This window comes from Sphaerodactylus townsendi, linkage group LG05 (assembly GCF_021028975.2).
Source record: "Sphaerodactylus townsendi isolate TG3544 linkage group LG05, MPM_Stown_v2.3, whole genome shotgun sequence".
NCBI lineage: Eukaryota > Metazoa > Chordata > Lepidosauria > Squamata > Sphaerodactylidae > Sphaerodactylus > Sphaerodactylus townsendi.
In genome coordinates, this window is record NC_059429.1 from 39,443,054 (window position 1) to 39,458,809 (window position 15,756).

At 40.6% G+C, this 15,756-nt stretch overlaps 1 protein-coding gene across 3 annotated transcripts in view; it reads right to left on the reverse strand.

Annotated features, from left to right (window-relative positions):
* Positions 1-15,756, reverse strand: part of BCAR3 (BCAR3 adaptor protein, NSP family member) — a 99,603-nt gene that overhangs the window by 61,659 nt on the left and 22,188 nt on the right. For all 3 annotated transcript variants that reach the window (XM_048497504.1, XM_048497506.1, XM_048497505.1), the window contains exon 5: positions 5,912-5,942. In XM_048497504.1, coding sequence (XP_048353461.1) covers positions 5,912-5,942 — 31 coding nt within the window. The remainder of the gene's footprint in view (positions 1-5,911; positions 5,943-15,756) is intronic.

The window sequence follows — 15,756 nt, forward strand, 5'->3', positions numbered from 1 at the left end:
CTCTGCTGCTTTCTTCCAGCAAAAGAGGAGAGAGATGCACCGTAACAGATAGACTGAAAAGATACCCAGACTGAGCACTTGCATAGACAGTTTGCTGTTCCTATATTTAGTGTAAATTCATTTATCAAGTAAAGTTCTACACACAGTTCACTCACATCTCTACCCTATTATTTGCTCTGCTAATTCATTGCAATACAACAAAAAGTTAAGAGCACAGAAGTTTCCACTGTATATACTTTTCTCTCTGATGCTAGGTGAGTTGCTTATATAAAGAAAGCTCCCAAAGAAGCAAGATGTCAGATGAAGAAGTCCCATCAGTGCCTCTAACCCAGCAATGACTGTTTCAGCAAACGTGAGAGCAGCACAAACCCCAAACCAAAATGCCCCGGCATGCAGTCCCTCTCTACCTGCTCTTCCTCGATTGGATGAGTGCAATTCCTTGATCTGTCAATTTCGTATGAAGCATATTCTTGCTATTCAGAATCTCTCCCATGTGATTGAGGAAAAAATGCCCCCAAATCCCTATGAGTTGGAACTATTTAAAATGTCTGATTCCACAGCATGCTATCTCTTGGCTTCAACAATAGGGGATGAGGGGAGTGCCCTTAATATGAGCTGCAAATTTGCTTGTGATCTTTGGAAGGACTTGGAAAAAACTACTGTGGAAAATCAGTTAAGAAAATAAAACTTCTAAAAAGGAATTTCTACAGTGAAAGAATGAAAGAAATGGACAATTTCAATGAGCATTTAAAATGGGTGGTTGATATGGTTATGCAGATCAGGGCAGCTAGAAAAGTTTTGAAGGATAAAGATATGATTTCTGTAATCCTGGGATCTTTGCCTGAAAGTTTTGAAAACCAAGTGTCTGTGCTTGAGGCCAGTTCATTGAACCTGAATTATGTTCTGAATAATTTAAGAGTTACTGATGCAGAAAGGAAAGAATCAAATGCAATGAAAGGCATATCTGTGCTTAGACTAGACCTTGCCAGTGAAGTAATTTGCTTTAACTGTGGAAGAAGAGGGCATGTGGCTAAATACTGTCATGAAAGAAAATTAGCTGGGAGATGCAGAGGGAAAGAACCAAGTAATATTTATAGAAGAGGTGATGTTAATAAAACTTTAGTCATAAAGACAGAAAAAGAAAAACAGAAAGTCGCTTCAGTTACAGAAAAGGGGAAACAAAGAAAGGATTTGCATACATGATTGCAAATGACTGCAACAGTAAAGTGAATTTATTTCTTTTGGACTCTGGATCTTTTCCCCATGTTTGCAATAATGAAAAATATTTTTATTTATTATATTTTATTGAATTGAAAGAAAGTGATGAAGAGAAACTTTTACAAGCTGATAGTAAACCAATGAAAGTATATGGAAAAAGTATTGTTAACAGCTGTTAAAAACAAGCATGGAAGAGCACCAGAAATTTTATTCTCAGATAGTGGGACTGAATACTGTCCTAGCGAATTCCAAAATTACTTGGAATGAGAAAGTACGCAATATGCAAGATCAGTGATATACTTGCCTTCCCCACAATGGTCTAGCAGAAATCGGACAATACTTGAAACTGCACATTGTTTATTAATGCAGGCTGGACTACCTGACACCTGTTGGGCAGAAGCTGTCAATTAAGCTGTATATCTCTATATCATGCAAACCTATTGGAATGACTCCTTTTGAAATATGGCATAAGAAGAACCCAGAAATTATGCCTGGTTGACTTGAAGCCATTTGGAGAAAAACCCTTTTGTACAATTCCCAGAGAAGAAAAGTAGATCTAAGAGCTGAAATTGAAATATTAGTTGGCTACAATCCAAATTCAAGAGATTGCAGAGTCATGGATCCTAAGACCTATGATGTCCAAATATGTAATGATGCCTATGTAGATGAAAGAAGCATTCTATGTGCTCCAAAACAAGTTAACTCCACAGAAGAAAACAGTCATAATGCTGAAGAAGTCACATCTACCGAGTGGATAACGGCATTGCCTGCCTACGTGGCATTCCAACAAGAGACTTCCCAACCTGAAGGGAGAGAAAATAGTGTGGCTTGTGAAGATAAGGTTGTGTACAGTATAGTGAAGTCCTGTTCATAACATTCAGCAGTCACTAGGGAGGGAACACAATGTGCTGTGAGAAAGCATGTGGATGAAGATGTAAGTAGAAGGAATCCCTTCAGTGCTTAAAATAAATATGAATACAGAAATGTGTGACATGACATCATCACATGTTGTAGAAGAGGTGAGGAATACCCTGACACAATGTTGCTGTTTTTGATGGCAGCCCTGCATTCGTACTGGTGTATTGTTCTGTCTACAGAGGAAAATGTTTTTAAGGGTCAGCAACACAGACTAAGCAATAACAGTTTTAGGGGTCAGCAACAGCAGACTAAGCAATAACAGTTAGCAATAATACAAGAGCCAGCTGGAACTACCTACTAAAGGATGAGGCTAATGTTGTGTGCCTTCTGGTTGGTCTATGTACACCAACAAGGTGTACAACAGCAAGGATGCATGCTGTTATGTATGCCCAGCAGGCATACATAAATGCTGTTTTTGCTGTGCGTGTGGTGATCTTGAGAGTCTCTTTTTAGGTTTGTCTAGTTTGCGCGCTTACCTGTTTTTGCCCACTACTTGGCCCCACTAGGGACTGTTTTGTATTGTAATGAATTAGCAGAGCAAATAATAGGGCAGAGATGTGAGTGAGTTGTTTTGTAGAAATTTGATAACAAATGAATTTACACTAAATATAGGAACAACAAACTATGCAAGTGCTCAGTCTGGCTGTCTTTTCAGTCAATCTGTGTCCGTCTCTCTCTCTCTCTCTCTCCTCTTTTGTTGGAAGAAAGCAGAGAGATCTTTCCAGAAGCTCATCTGATTCCAGTTACCTGTGACTTCAGCAGTTAACTCTTGCTTGACGGAATGAAGCAGGCACTTGTAAAATCCTAACAAACCCCTTCTCAACTCTCAACTTCTAAAGTCAACCAGGTATAATTTCTGACAGAGAATCTCAAATTTCATCTTGGTAAGTGGTTTTGTCAGTATGTCTGCTATCTTTTTTTTTTCTCTGAATACCTATTTACAGCCAACTGCTTCTCTTTCGGGTGATAATTCGGTAAGTGTCCAAGTTTATTTTTGTGCAAAGAGTCTAATTCTTCTTTTACTGTCATCATCCATTTTTCTTTTTCACTTGGAGGCAGTTTCATCATTTCATCCCAGCTTTTAGGTTCATTGTGGCTTTGCACATTTGTGTGGCAGGTGTATCTCTTTGGTGCTACCGCCTTTGTGCTTCTTCCTGACCTCCTTATAGTCACTGCAGTGTCTCTGTTTAGTTCCATTCTCTCTGAATGACTAAGCTCATATCAGTCCCTCATTCATTCCCATGATGACAGAGACGAAATTAGAGAACTTTTATACAGAAGGAGAGGTTCTAATAATGCTGAATCCTCCACCAAATTCTAATTTTTGCACCTGAATAGCACCTGAAATTGCACCTGAAATTCTAATTTTTGCACCTGAATGGCTTTGACTCTTAACAGTAGACCATATATGACCTGTACTGTCCAAAGTAATGCAATCATAGAATTTTTCTGCTTCGTGTTATATTTAGTTTGCAGAGGATTTTCCCCAAACTGGCAAACTGAGAATAAAACTACTCAAATTTTTTTAGCAATGTGCCAGTGCCGATTCAGACTGGAACTGTAGTGTGGGGGGAAAGGGTTTTAGGATGCTTCCCCATACCATTTTCCCAATCCAAAGCAGCCCCAGGAAGGTGCTATTTGCCCTGTTGGTGGGCTATATGTGCTCACTTGTAACAAAATATCTTATGCAGCTTGGTTCTCATGAGAACCAACCATGATGACGTTCTCTTAGTCATACGTTGGATGGTTGTAATAGTTCGATTGATCATCATATATGTGGCCTTCTAGGTTCAAAATTGAGCAGCTCTGATCCAGAGCCTCTGGCAAATGAATAATCTACCCAGATGTCTGTAACAACTGTGGATTACACAGCTGAGTCTGTCAACACGTAAGAACTGTACATCCCTCTCAAGCCCTAAGGTCTCACTGAGGCATCACTTCTACCTTCCCAAGACTTTGCCACAGGAAACTCTACAAAACATTTTCAGATATCAGTGCAATAACTCTCAACTTGCCCTAACCTCATTGACACAAGCACACATTTCATCATTTTATTTTTCAAGCCCACACATGGTCCTGGAAAGTGTCTTGCTGACTGCCAGCAGAATTTGCCCAAGTAAGCATGTGTAAGGCTGAAACTTAAGAAAATAATTATATACATAACTTAAGAAGAACTGCTGATTGCAGCACAAACTCCTTCCCAATAAGTGTGCCCAGGACTGAAGGTTCAGGGTTATTGCTGTAGCTTAGTGCTTATCACATTCATTTCCTCCTAGGACAAACATGTGTCAAAGATCATCTGGAAAGAAGAGGTAAGATTGCTAATGGAAAACCAGGAAGATGCTTTAATTCTATGAACTTAAGAAAAACAAGCTGACCTTATGCCTCAATACCAAGTGCAAGTGGAAAAGGAATATAGGAAATGAAGAAGCAACACAGCTGGTTGCTAAACAAATCCCAGCACCCTGGGCAACCTAACAGGGCTATTATCTGACCAAGTATGGACAGCAACATTTATGGAAACATACATTCATTCAGGAAGTAATAGCAATAAAATGATGCAGCTTTTAAAACCACGTGCTCAAGTCCCTGTTTTTCAACACAGGTTAATATTTAACTACACAGTCATAGAAACATATAACAGTGAAGCAGTAATAGGCAGGCCTAAACTGAAAAACCAGGTCTTGGGTATATGGAGAGCCCCAACTCAGCTTACTACTGCCTTTTGGGATGGTGGCATGAAGTTGCAAGAGGTGTCTACATTGATGACTAGAAAGCTAAACAAAGTTCCGGTGACCAAATAAAGGCGGCTAAAGGCCAGAGTGCCCATGTTTCTCAATCTACTGCACAGAGTCCATTGGTTTTAGAAGGCATAACACTGTCTGGGATGAGCAGTTGTGAGACCTTTGGCACTCCAAGATGTTATGGACTACAATTCCTGCGTTAGCCACTGCCAGCATGGCACCAGTTGGACATGCCGGAAGGGGCCAATTGGTAGGGTAAGTCTGTAACATCTGGGCTACCGCCAAAAGGTTTTACCACCACTAACCTAGAATAAACTTAATTTTTTTATTTAAAACTAAAATAAAATTAACTAAAAGCCCTTTAGGATGTTTATGGAGTGCACAGTGTGAAACAGAATCAGCTTCAGGGCACTTTTCTTTGAAGTGTGCAGAATCCAATTACCACTGGATGATGTTGCAGAGTCCATAGAACAGTAGGAGTTCTATCCAGTTTGACAAATGCCCTTTCCATATATAGGGACCCCAAGCTCACTTGCTTACCCACTGGTTTTCCTGTTTGGGTTTGCTCCATTTGGCTGCATGTATAAAGATCAGTTATGGAGAGTTTGGGACACCGAGGCACCCTGGCAGGCACAGAAGTTCCATTCATATCAACAAGACATGTGGCAATGCTGGACGCCAAAAATCCGGCTGGGACATTTTTTTTGGAACATTCCTGGTACAATACTTTGGGAAGCCTGAAGCCAGGTGCAGAGAGAAACAGAAGGGGAAAAACCGTGGCAGCGATTAGGTTAATTCACTTCAAGATTGCACATGCTGGCACTGCAACCATAAAAAATTAAGACTTAAGCAATCTGATCTGCTATTCTTTTTTCTCCTAAAGAAACTACACACTAAAAGCCTAAGGCCCCAAAACCCACAAAATAGAAAAGAAACTGCATAAGTAAGGAATATTTGCATTTACTATTTTCATAAAATAAGGAGTTGACTTTATGAACAGGCTTGAAGCTCAAAGGCCAATCCTTCCTTACCTTTACACCCTCCCCAGCTTCAGTCCACAGATTTTAGTCCACAATGAAAAAAAACTGGCATTTGACTGTAATGGTTTCTTGTGTAAAGATTCTAGATGGATTAACAAGAAAGTTGAAATGTACCGGACCTAATGGCATAGATAATGCAACTGTGTGTGGGTGCACATGCAGTCAAGTCACCAATGACTTATGGCAACCCTGTATGGGTCTCAAGGCAAGAGAAGTTCAGAGGTGATTTGCTATTGCCTGACAACATGGGATCAGAGAGTTCTGAGAGAGCTATGAATGACCCAAGGTTACATAGCAGGCTCTATGTGGAGAAGTAGAAAACTGAACCTGGTTCTTCAGATTAGTGTCCGCTGCTCTTAACCGCTACACCACACTGGCTCAATGCAACAGACCATTATTACAAAGCTGAAATAACTACATAAGGGGGATGCAATGGAAACACAAAGAGCCTCTTTAATTTTGGTTCTCTGCCACTGCTATAATTTGCATCTGATACCACAAACATGTCCTAATTGTTTAATTTATTCTAAAACTGAGGTAAGAACTGATTCACAAAACAGACTTCACAAATTATCTTCAATTAATGCTTACTTTTAAAAGTCAATCTGGCTGGAGAATAGGAGTTGGGAAGCAAAGCAGACATCTGATCATGAATTACTATGCCATACAGGTAAGGCAGTCCCCTGTGCATGCACCGCGTCATTACTGACCCCACTGGATGATGTCACATCACAACATTTACTAAGCAGTCTATGTTTATGGGGTGGTTTGCCATTGCCTTACTTACTCATTGACAGTTTACCCCCAGCAAGCTGGGTACTCATTTTACCAAAGGTAACATAACTACAAAAAAATGTCCACCTCCTCCATATTTATCCTTTAATGTATTCAGCAGCAAGCAATTAAACAGTGCAGATATCCTTGATCCAAATGAAATGTGAAATGGTACACACTCAGTTTGCAGTGACAAAACATCGAGCCTATACCATCAATGCAGGTACATACTAGAAAAAAGTTCACAGTCACAGTAACTGAAGTCTTGGTTATGGAATATGAACCCCAAATACAGAACTGCATTCCTGACTTCAGAAGGGGAAAGACCGCTAGCTTCACTGAGTGAAACACCAGCAAATCTTTTTGTTTAATAGTCATTTTCCTCAGTCCAATTGAAGATGAAGGATTTCCATTACTTGCCATCCAAATATATTTTTAAAAGTAATGAAAAGGCAATTTTCAAAGCACATATAATTGAAACAAATGGACCAGTAGAATCTAATCATTAACAGCAAGTGGAATCATCCTTCAATTTCAAAGTGGTAATTTAACCTTGAATAGTGGACTCAATACTACTGTGCCTCTTGAAACATCTAATGTAATTGGAAGACAATCACATTTTATGTTATTTTAATGTAATTATTTGCTTAAGAAACCATACATTTGCTTTAGAAACCATAAAGCCTTGTTTTAGAGTAAAAAAATGCATTCCCTAATCCATATAGTATATGGACTAAAATTGCTCAAATCAGTGCACACATCAGAAGAGCAGTTCTTTCTACCCAAATGCATGTAAACAAAAAAATCACTAAAGTTTTAACACTCTTTTGAAGAGAATCAAACTGCAGCATCTGTAAACCATCTCAATGATTGTTCAGTTTTCATTAATATATATTATATTAAGATATATAGTTATAATATATTACATTTATAATATATAATATTATATTAATACACACACACACATTAATTATATTAATACACACACACACATGTCTTTTGTGGTATAAGTATGAAGTAGGCCAGCCAGTTGCAAAATATAAGCAACTCCATTATAGACACCTTCCTGTATCTGTTAAGATGCTTATATTTTGAGTTTCATCATCAAAATGTATGCCAGTTGACATTCTTCTGAGCCAAAGACAGAGTTCTGTTATTTCAGCCACTCTGCAGAACTAAACTCAACAAACTCCCTTCACTAACCAAGGCTCATGCTCATCTGATGTGGAAAAACAAGATCAGTAAATGTGCTAATCGCCCTGCATGGTCCCTGTTTTCAAGGTCAGGCTTTCTAAACTATTATAAGCACTAACTATAGTTTGTTGCCAGAATCCTGTCTCAACTTCATGGACTACAAGGTGTATCTCAACTTCTGACTAGGTCGTCCAGTAGTGGAACAGCAGAATGCCACACTGGTGAGGGAAAAATCATGTGTTAGGATACCTAAAGAAGAAATGGATGCAAGAGGGAATGTGAAAGTATGGCTTCAGGTGGGCTTGGAAAAGATAAATTCATTGTTACTCTTACACTAAACAAACCACATTTAAGGCAACTTCCCTGCCTCTCCAGTTAGATTTTAGTAAATTCCATACTGTAAGGTCTCCCTGCAAGGTCCCTGTTTTCAAGCTCAGGCTTTCTAAACTATTACAAGCATTAACTATAGTTTGTTGCCAGAATCCTGTCTAAGGCCCTTTCTGCACGGGCCATAAACAGCGTCCTAGGGATGGCAAAAACGCCATCCCTAGGGAGTTGTTCACATGGGAGGCGCTGCTGCATCGCAGCAGCGTTGCCCTCGCTCTCCCCCAGCAGCGCAAAGACGCTGCTTTTGAACCTAGCTCCCTGAGTGAGGTTTTTCGGAAGCAGCGTCTTCCAACCACTGCCCTGCGACCAGAAGCGGCTGGAAGGCGCCATTTCCCCACCTTTCCCGAACGCCTTACCGTCCTCTCTGGGCTTCCGGCGCGTCGCACAGGCTAGGGGACACGCCCCCCTGACCTGTGACTCCAGAGCCTAGGATCCAACTATGGTTGTGGTGGCAAACCTATGGCACTCCAGATGTTCATGGACTACAATTCCCATCAGCCCCTGTCAGCATGGCCAATGAACTATGGTTTAGTGCAAACAACAATTTTTCTAAGCATTATACCTGCACCAGACAGGACAAAGAATATAGTAAATAACTAAACATGTACTTCATATTGTACATGACATTCGAATGAGATTCTGGAAGACAACTTATCTAAAGCACTACAGGCTATGCATTTATGTACAAAGTCATAGTTATGCAACAATGAGTCACTTACAATTATGTGCATTTTTTTAAAATTCTCAACATATATTTGTGTTTTGTTATGTTTTCTAAATTGTTCCCATTCTTTATGAATAACTTCACCAGCTCTAATTTTAAGTACTGTCCACGCACTGATAACATTTTTCCCACTTAAGGAGGATTCTAAAGAATTTTATTTTAGAAGCTATATTTTGTTCCTTCTACTATATTGATTTTCAATAACCCCTCTTCTGTACAGCAAGATGTGGTTCGGACATACTGGTAAATAATGGGTTGATGACACATAAACGAACCGGGGGGGGGGGGAGTCCTTTGGGCTCCCAGATAATGATCTAATTCAAAGATTTCTGCTTTCATGAGAAATCATAATATGCAATTGCAGTCCAGCTATGGTTTGCATTCTTCCCTGCAAACCAGGATTCCAAATGATGGTTTGACCTTGGTTGAAATCTTGGTTGTCAAGGAAGAGTACATACAACAGTTTGTATTCCAGGCATATTGACAAATTATGATTTGTCATGACAACACAAGTCTTTAATTAGACTTCATCAGACTTTTGGGGAGAGGAAGGAGGAGGGACCACCCTGGTTCATAGCACCAAACAATGACTGAGTATTACATCAGAACTATGCCTTAGCATCCTTAGCCAAATGATTTCTGGCTATGGACCTCTCCTGTATGTGAAGATGTTGCCTGGGGATACGTCTGAGTTATTATTCCATTTGTTTATTTCTGTGTACAAGATTAAAAGGGAAAAATACTATGTTTCATTGATGGTATGTCTCCCACTACCATCTGTAATCACTCATGTTTACAGGAGCCACCAGGAATATACCAACAGGATTACAACTGTGGTCAAACACAGCTGCCCATAAGACCTTTATCGTGAATCACATGTGAAAGCCTCTTTCACCACCAAAATAAGCTCCGTCCTTCAATGGGCATTATACAACTCCTAGTTAAAAGATGTTTAGCTTTCTGCTATTTGTCTGACTATTTGCTCAAAGGTGTGTATTAGGATTGAGGGATGTTCTCCCTGCTTGTGTACGGAATTAAGTAAATCATGGGTTCACGTGCTGACTTTTCACTGTATGTTTGGATTCCCAGTGATCAGATAAGCCTTATTTCCATGTCAACAAAAGAACATTTGATGTACAAGAGTGGCTCATCAGCATTGGAAAGGAAAAGCTGTCGAGTCCTTCAGAAGATAAGAGAACAAAAAGCAGCTTCCGATTGGAGGAATAGCATTAACTTCTGACCTGTTTGTGCGACATCACAGACATTCAATACACGGAAGGAAAAACAAGCTGACAGTTAATGTTGAGGCTTGCCTTTACCGGGTTAATCTGAATTAGAGCTTTTTCTCCACTTCTGCATATCTGACAGAAAAACCTGACTGAATTTCAAATTCCGCTGTTCTTTTTAATTAAAGGATTTGGCTGCATAATCAGCAAAGCAGTTTAGGTCAACTTAGTCATTTGTGCTGTGATGGGTGGAGAAGGAATCATGTTTGTAATCTTTAACAAGATCATTTAAAACTGGGGTATGTGTTAGGATCTTGCTGTATCCTACAAGCTATTAATCAACAGGCTTTCCATTAGACACTGCAAGTCATGAGAATGAATGCTGAAATCCCATTATTCCAATAAGGCATATTTAAGCATGGGACTTCATAGGACTTTGGTTTGGCATTTTTCACTGATTTTTATGTCTCCCATTCTCCAAGGAACTCAAGTTTATGTTCCTGGTCTCTCCCATTCTATTTTGCCTTCACAAAACTCATATGAGGTAAGTCAGGCCAAGAGAGCAATTGGCCCAAGAACATTTTTGGCAGAATGGGGATTTGAACTAGGTTTTAGTGTCATGAAGTCTCTTTTTCCAAAGAATCTTCAGAATTTATTTCTTTCCCTTGCTCTGATCATTATAACTTTGTATGATATTAATTTTGTACTAGGGGTGGTAGGGAGGATTTTTTGAACTATTTTAAGTGTAAGCTGTTCTTGTCTTTTGAAAAAAGTAGGGGTTTTGCCTATCTGTGGTGCACTCTGGTCCAGAAATACCAAGGATCTTCCTGCATTGGGGCCCAGGCCATGAGCCACGTGAAGCCAGCCAAAGAGCTTGTGAGGTAACTATCAAGAAAGCCTTGCCATTTGTTGTCTGTACTGTATGTTAGACAAAGTCTCCTGCTGAGACTAGCTAGGTTCTGGCAACCAAGAGTTCCCTTGGGCTTAAAGGAACTTCTCGACACATAGCCCAACGCTCTAATCATTATATGTCTTGCTCAGGAACACAGGAGGCAAGCTGGGGGCCAAGAGCCCTTTGGCTCTTGTCCTTCAGCTTATACCTCTGGCCACACCAGGCCAGCATATCTGAAATGGAGGAAGAACAAAAGTTTCAGCCCAGATCTCATTCAGCTACCATAACATGATGTCATTTATCATCTTGCAAACACAGACTGCATCAGGTTTTGGTGTGGAGAGAAACTTGCAAGACCCATGCCTTATCACACAGCCATAACTGGCTGGATCTCACACCTGTTGCTCTGACCATTTTCTGCTCACCACCTGCTCATTCATCCACTCCTTCCTCCTCCTAAAAACTGCAGCTAACACATATCACACAGCAGTGAAAGTCATGGGCTAAAACAAGAGAAGTAAATACCAGCATCAAAACATCATTCAAAGTCCTTTTGTCTTTATTCTGCTCCAGAATGCTTGGCACCTCCTGAGGAGAATTCTATAGCCTGGAGAAAGGAGATCTAAGTATAAGATTGGGAACCTTATTCAGTAAGTGCCTCTTTTATTTCTTACAGTATTAAATCAGTGATAGTCAAAGTTGCCCTAAGCAGAGATATACCCTTCTAAACCCACTTAATTCAGTAGACATAGACATTATATGGTTGCTACTGTTCAACTGACAATCCTCAGGAGACTGGCAGGGGGCTGGAGGTGGGACTTATTTTAATGCTGTCCCATGACATCACTTCCAGCTGTGCAACCATAGAGTTCTGGATGACACTTAAAGCATCTCATAACACAGTAATACCAGTTACATAGTGGGAAGGGATATTGCAGCATCTGGAATAGGCCTACAAGAATGGGTACAGACAGAACTTTCACTTGCTGCATTTATTAAGGCAAGTGGAGGATTGGCTGTTTTGGCCATGTTTACAACTGTGGCTATTGACTTTCAACTGTGTGATTCAATTGTGTGTTGGTTTTAACTTGTTTCTGGATGATATCCTTGTGTCCTTGCAGCACAGAACAGATGTCAAGGTGTTTGGAGGAAAGATGCAGAAGTGTCTCAGATAGACTTGAATGGATTCACCCAGACTCAGCATACTCGGAAAGAAAAGACATAGGACACTGAAGGAGTCAGCAGAGAGTCACTGTTTGTACTAGTGTGCTATGGAGCCACTCTGCATCTAGTTCTGAATGCAAGGCAATGTGCAAGGGAAGGAACAAATGAACCTATAGTTGTAGGACCAGCTGTTGAAAGCATTTACTTGTCCAGTTTTAGGTTTTCCGGTTCAACAGCCATGCCATAACTATCTAAGCATTAAGAATTTAGAGAAGTGTTAAATTCAGAAATAAATATTTGCAGTTTGCCGTGAAAGGCAATTTTGTACACAAAGATTAAGAAATCATTCCATAGTTCCCAGTAGCATAGCGCCAAGGGGGCGGGGAAAAGGGCGTGCGACACACCGGGCGCACGCACCTGCAGGGGAGTGGCGGGGGCGTTCTGGGATGTTCCGGGGCAGGGGCAGATGGAGGCATGGCAGGGATATAGGGTGCACGTGTGTCCCAGCCACAGTTCCCCCTCGCTTCACTCATAATTCCTCACTGATGACAGACACTGGGACTTTATCTCCCCAACACTCCATATTGCATTCACAGGAAACTATTTACAAGACAAAAATTATACTCTATAATCCTTGAATGAGGGGGAGTAATCTCAACAACCAAAAAGCCAAAATGGAAATTATACTTGTTAGCTGAAGGTGAGGGGAGATTTGAATAGCCCTCCTCCTAGTTTGACATGCTAACTGCTACATCATACTGATATCTTCAATCCAACTTTTACTTTATTAAATACTTTTGTAAAATAAATAAATAAATAAACCAGCTACCTTCTTAGATTGCTACCTTTGCAACTCACTGATTGGAAAGGAGAGCGAAAAGAAAAGTCTGCTTAATAGACTGCAAGATTTTTGTTGTGGTCTGTATGAAATAAAACTTGTGCTCCTCTTAGCCCTGAGGGAAATTGATGGGGGTGAAGAACATTGGCATAACTGATCAAGTAAAAAGGTTGATGGCTAGAAAACTAGATAGACAGAGAGAAAGGGAGGGAGAGGGAGTTACAGAAACCTATATAAACTGCACTCTTGAGGTCTTGGGAAAAGGACAAACCATAAATATTAAGTACACTAATAAAAACTCTTATTATCTCCACTGTATACATGGTAACATCACTGTCTCCACCCAGACAGATATGTCTCTAGAAGATTTATTTTCTAACCCTACTTGCTCCCTCCTCTACATGTAAGCTATAGTGTCATCCTCAACAAGAAATGCAAGTCCAGAAGAGATAAATATCTGTTTCCAATTATATGAAAGAAGTCTGGCTAATGTAGCTTTTCTGATTGCCCCTCCTCTAATTCTTTAACCATTCCATTCAGCATCTCTCTTTCCCAACAATGGTTATACTCTTTGAAAAAAGACCACATCCAACTCAAGATGAATATAATCATGGGCACACACATTTGGACTTGCCTTACTATCAAAGTCATTATTTTGGATCACCACCAAGCCTCCCTTCATCAAGTCTTCTGATCGTCGCATATAGCTCTAGGAAAGGAAGAGTGCTAATCTTCATGCAGACTTCTGCAGAAAGCAACAGTATGTCTTGCTGCTCCTGGCCACAAAAGCCTAGTAAAGAGGGAGGAAAAACTATTCCACTTTTCCCTTCCCAATAGCTCTGTGGAGCAAAAGAGAAGTATCTCCTTTTCCTCAACCTGATGTAGTGGTTAAGAGCAGATGGACTCTAATCTGGAGAACTCTAATCTTGGATTCCCCACTCCCCCACATGAGTGACAGAGTCTTCTCTGGTGGACCAGATTTGCTTCCCCACTCCTATATATTCCTGCTGGGTGACCTTGGGCTAGTCACAGTTCTTTAGAATTCTCTAAGCTCCACCTGCCTCCCAAGTGGTCTGTTGTGGGGAGAAGGGAAAGGAGTTTTTAAGCCCCTTTGAGTCTTACGGGAGAGAAAGAGGGGTATAAATCCAAACTCTTCTTCTAACTCTGGTCTTTTGCAGGTGGCACGAAGAGCATCTTCCCTCCACACAGACTGAAAGAGTAAGATCCCTTCCGCACATGCAGAATAATGCACTTCCAATCCACTTTCAATGCACTTTGTAATTATGAAAGTGGATTGAAAGAGCATTATTCTGCACGTGCGGAAGGGGCCAAAGGAAAGAGGGTCTTCTTTCTTGCAAAAGGAAATGAAAGAGGAGCCACCATCTTTCCCATATGCTGGATTTCTTCTGAAAGAGAATAGATGCAATCGCCTCAGGAAGCAAGGAACCCTGAATTCAGTATTATGTTATTACACTTAAAAAACAAAAGTTACTAGGACATTCATGCATGCCAATGTAAAGTATCTGTGACACATCTAACAGCCTGAAAAATACCTGATCCACATGTATAAAAACATCCCTTCTCACTTGGCTGGCGGCAATTCTTGCATGGCAAGAATGTGATTGTTTACAAGTTTCCAACTTCAAAACTTTGAGCAAAAAGGTGCCAAAACGAGGCACACCTATGTAGGCTGTAGCATACAGTGTTGCCAACCTTCAGGAAGGGCCACTTGCTCTGCTTTCTAGGGCTGATGTAACACCTAAATTAAGTGGGCACAACCCCCACTCATATGAGGTTAACAGCCTGATCAGGAAGGGATGGGGGAGTAGGAGACTGGATTTACTCTCCTATTCCTTCCCCTGACTGACAAGTGGAATGAATGAATGACCCTGGCTAAGACTACTTGCACCCAACTCTGGATGCTGCAGGTATAAAAAATTGAATCCAAACTACTGTATTACCCAGGACAGAGACACATTATCTCAATATAGTGGGGAATATTAGCTTAGAGCAGACTGCTTATTTATGCTGCGAGAGGCTGGGGAAGGAATCTTTAATACCAGTGTATACAAAGATCAGCTCTTGGAAGAAAATCCACAGAGATGCACATCTGACAGACTTTATTGTAGGGATAAGAGGTCCACAAGCATTTTATTCAATGCAACAAACACATACTCATACAGAGTTCTAAGATAAAGGTAGGTTGGGAAAATAGATTGGTAATAGAAAGGGGTATGGGATATTTGGGTAATACAACCTGATCGCATTGTGAAGAAGATCCAGGGTTCAGAGCCAAATGGCCAGCGTTTGGTTCCAGGGGGCAACACGTTGGACTCAATGACAAAGATGGAAAGGTGTCACTAGCACTGCGCAATTAGCTCTTTGGAGGGTAGGATATTTAGAGGGTGAAGAACTACCTCTGAGGGTGTCAGGACAACCTCTGGGAGTTGTACAGATGGATTGTTTGAGAAATAATAGAGTGCATTGTAAGGTGGTCAGAAGTAGTTAGTTACAAAAGGAAGTATCTGGGTTAAGATAATCAGGGGAGGCAATGACATCAGGAGTCTTCTTGTGGCTGGAAATGAGTATGTATCCAGTAGGGCTACTGTATCGTGTCGAGGACACATTCTTCCTTGG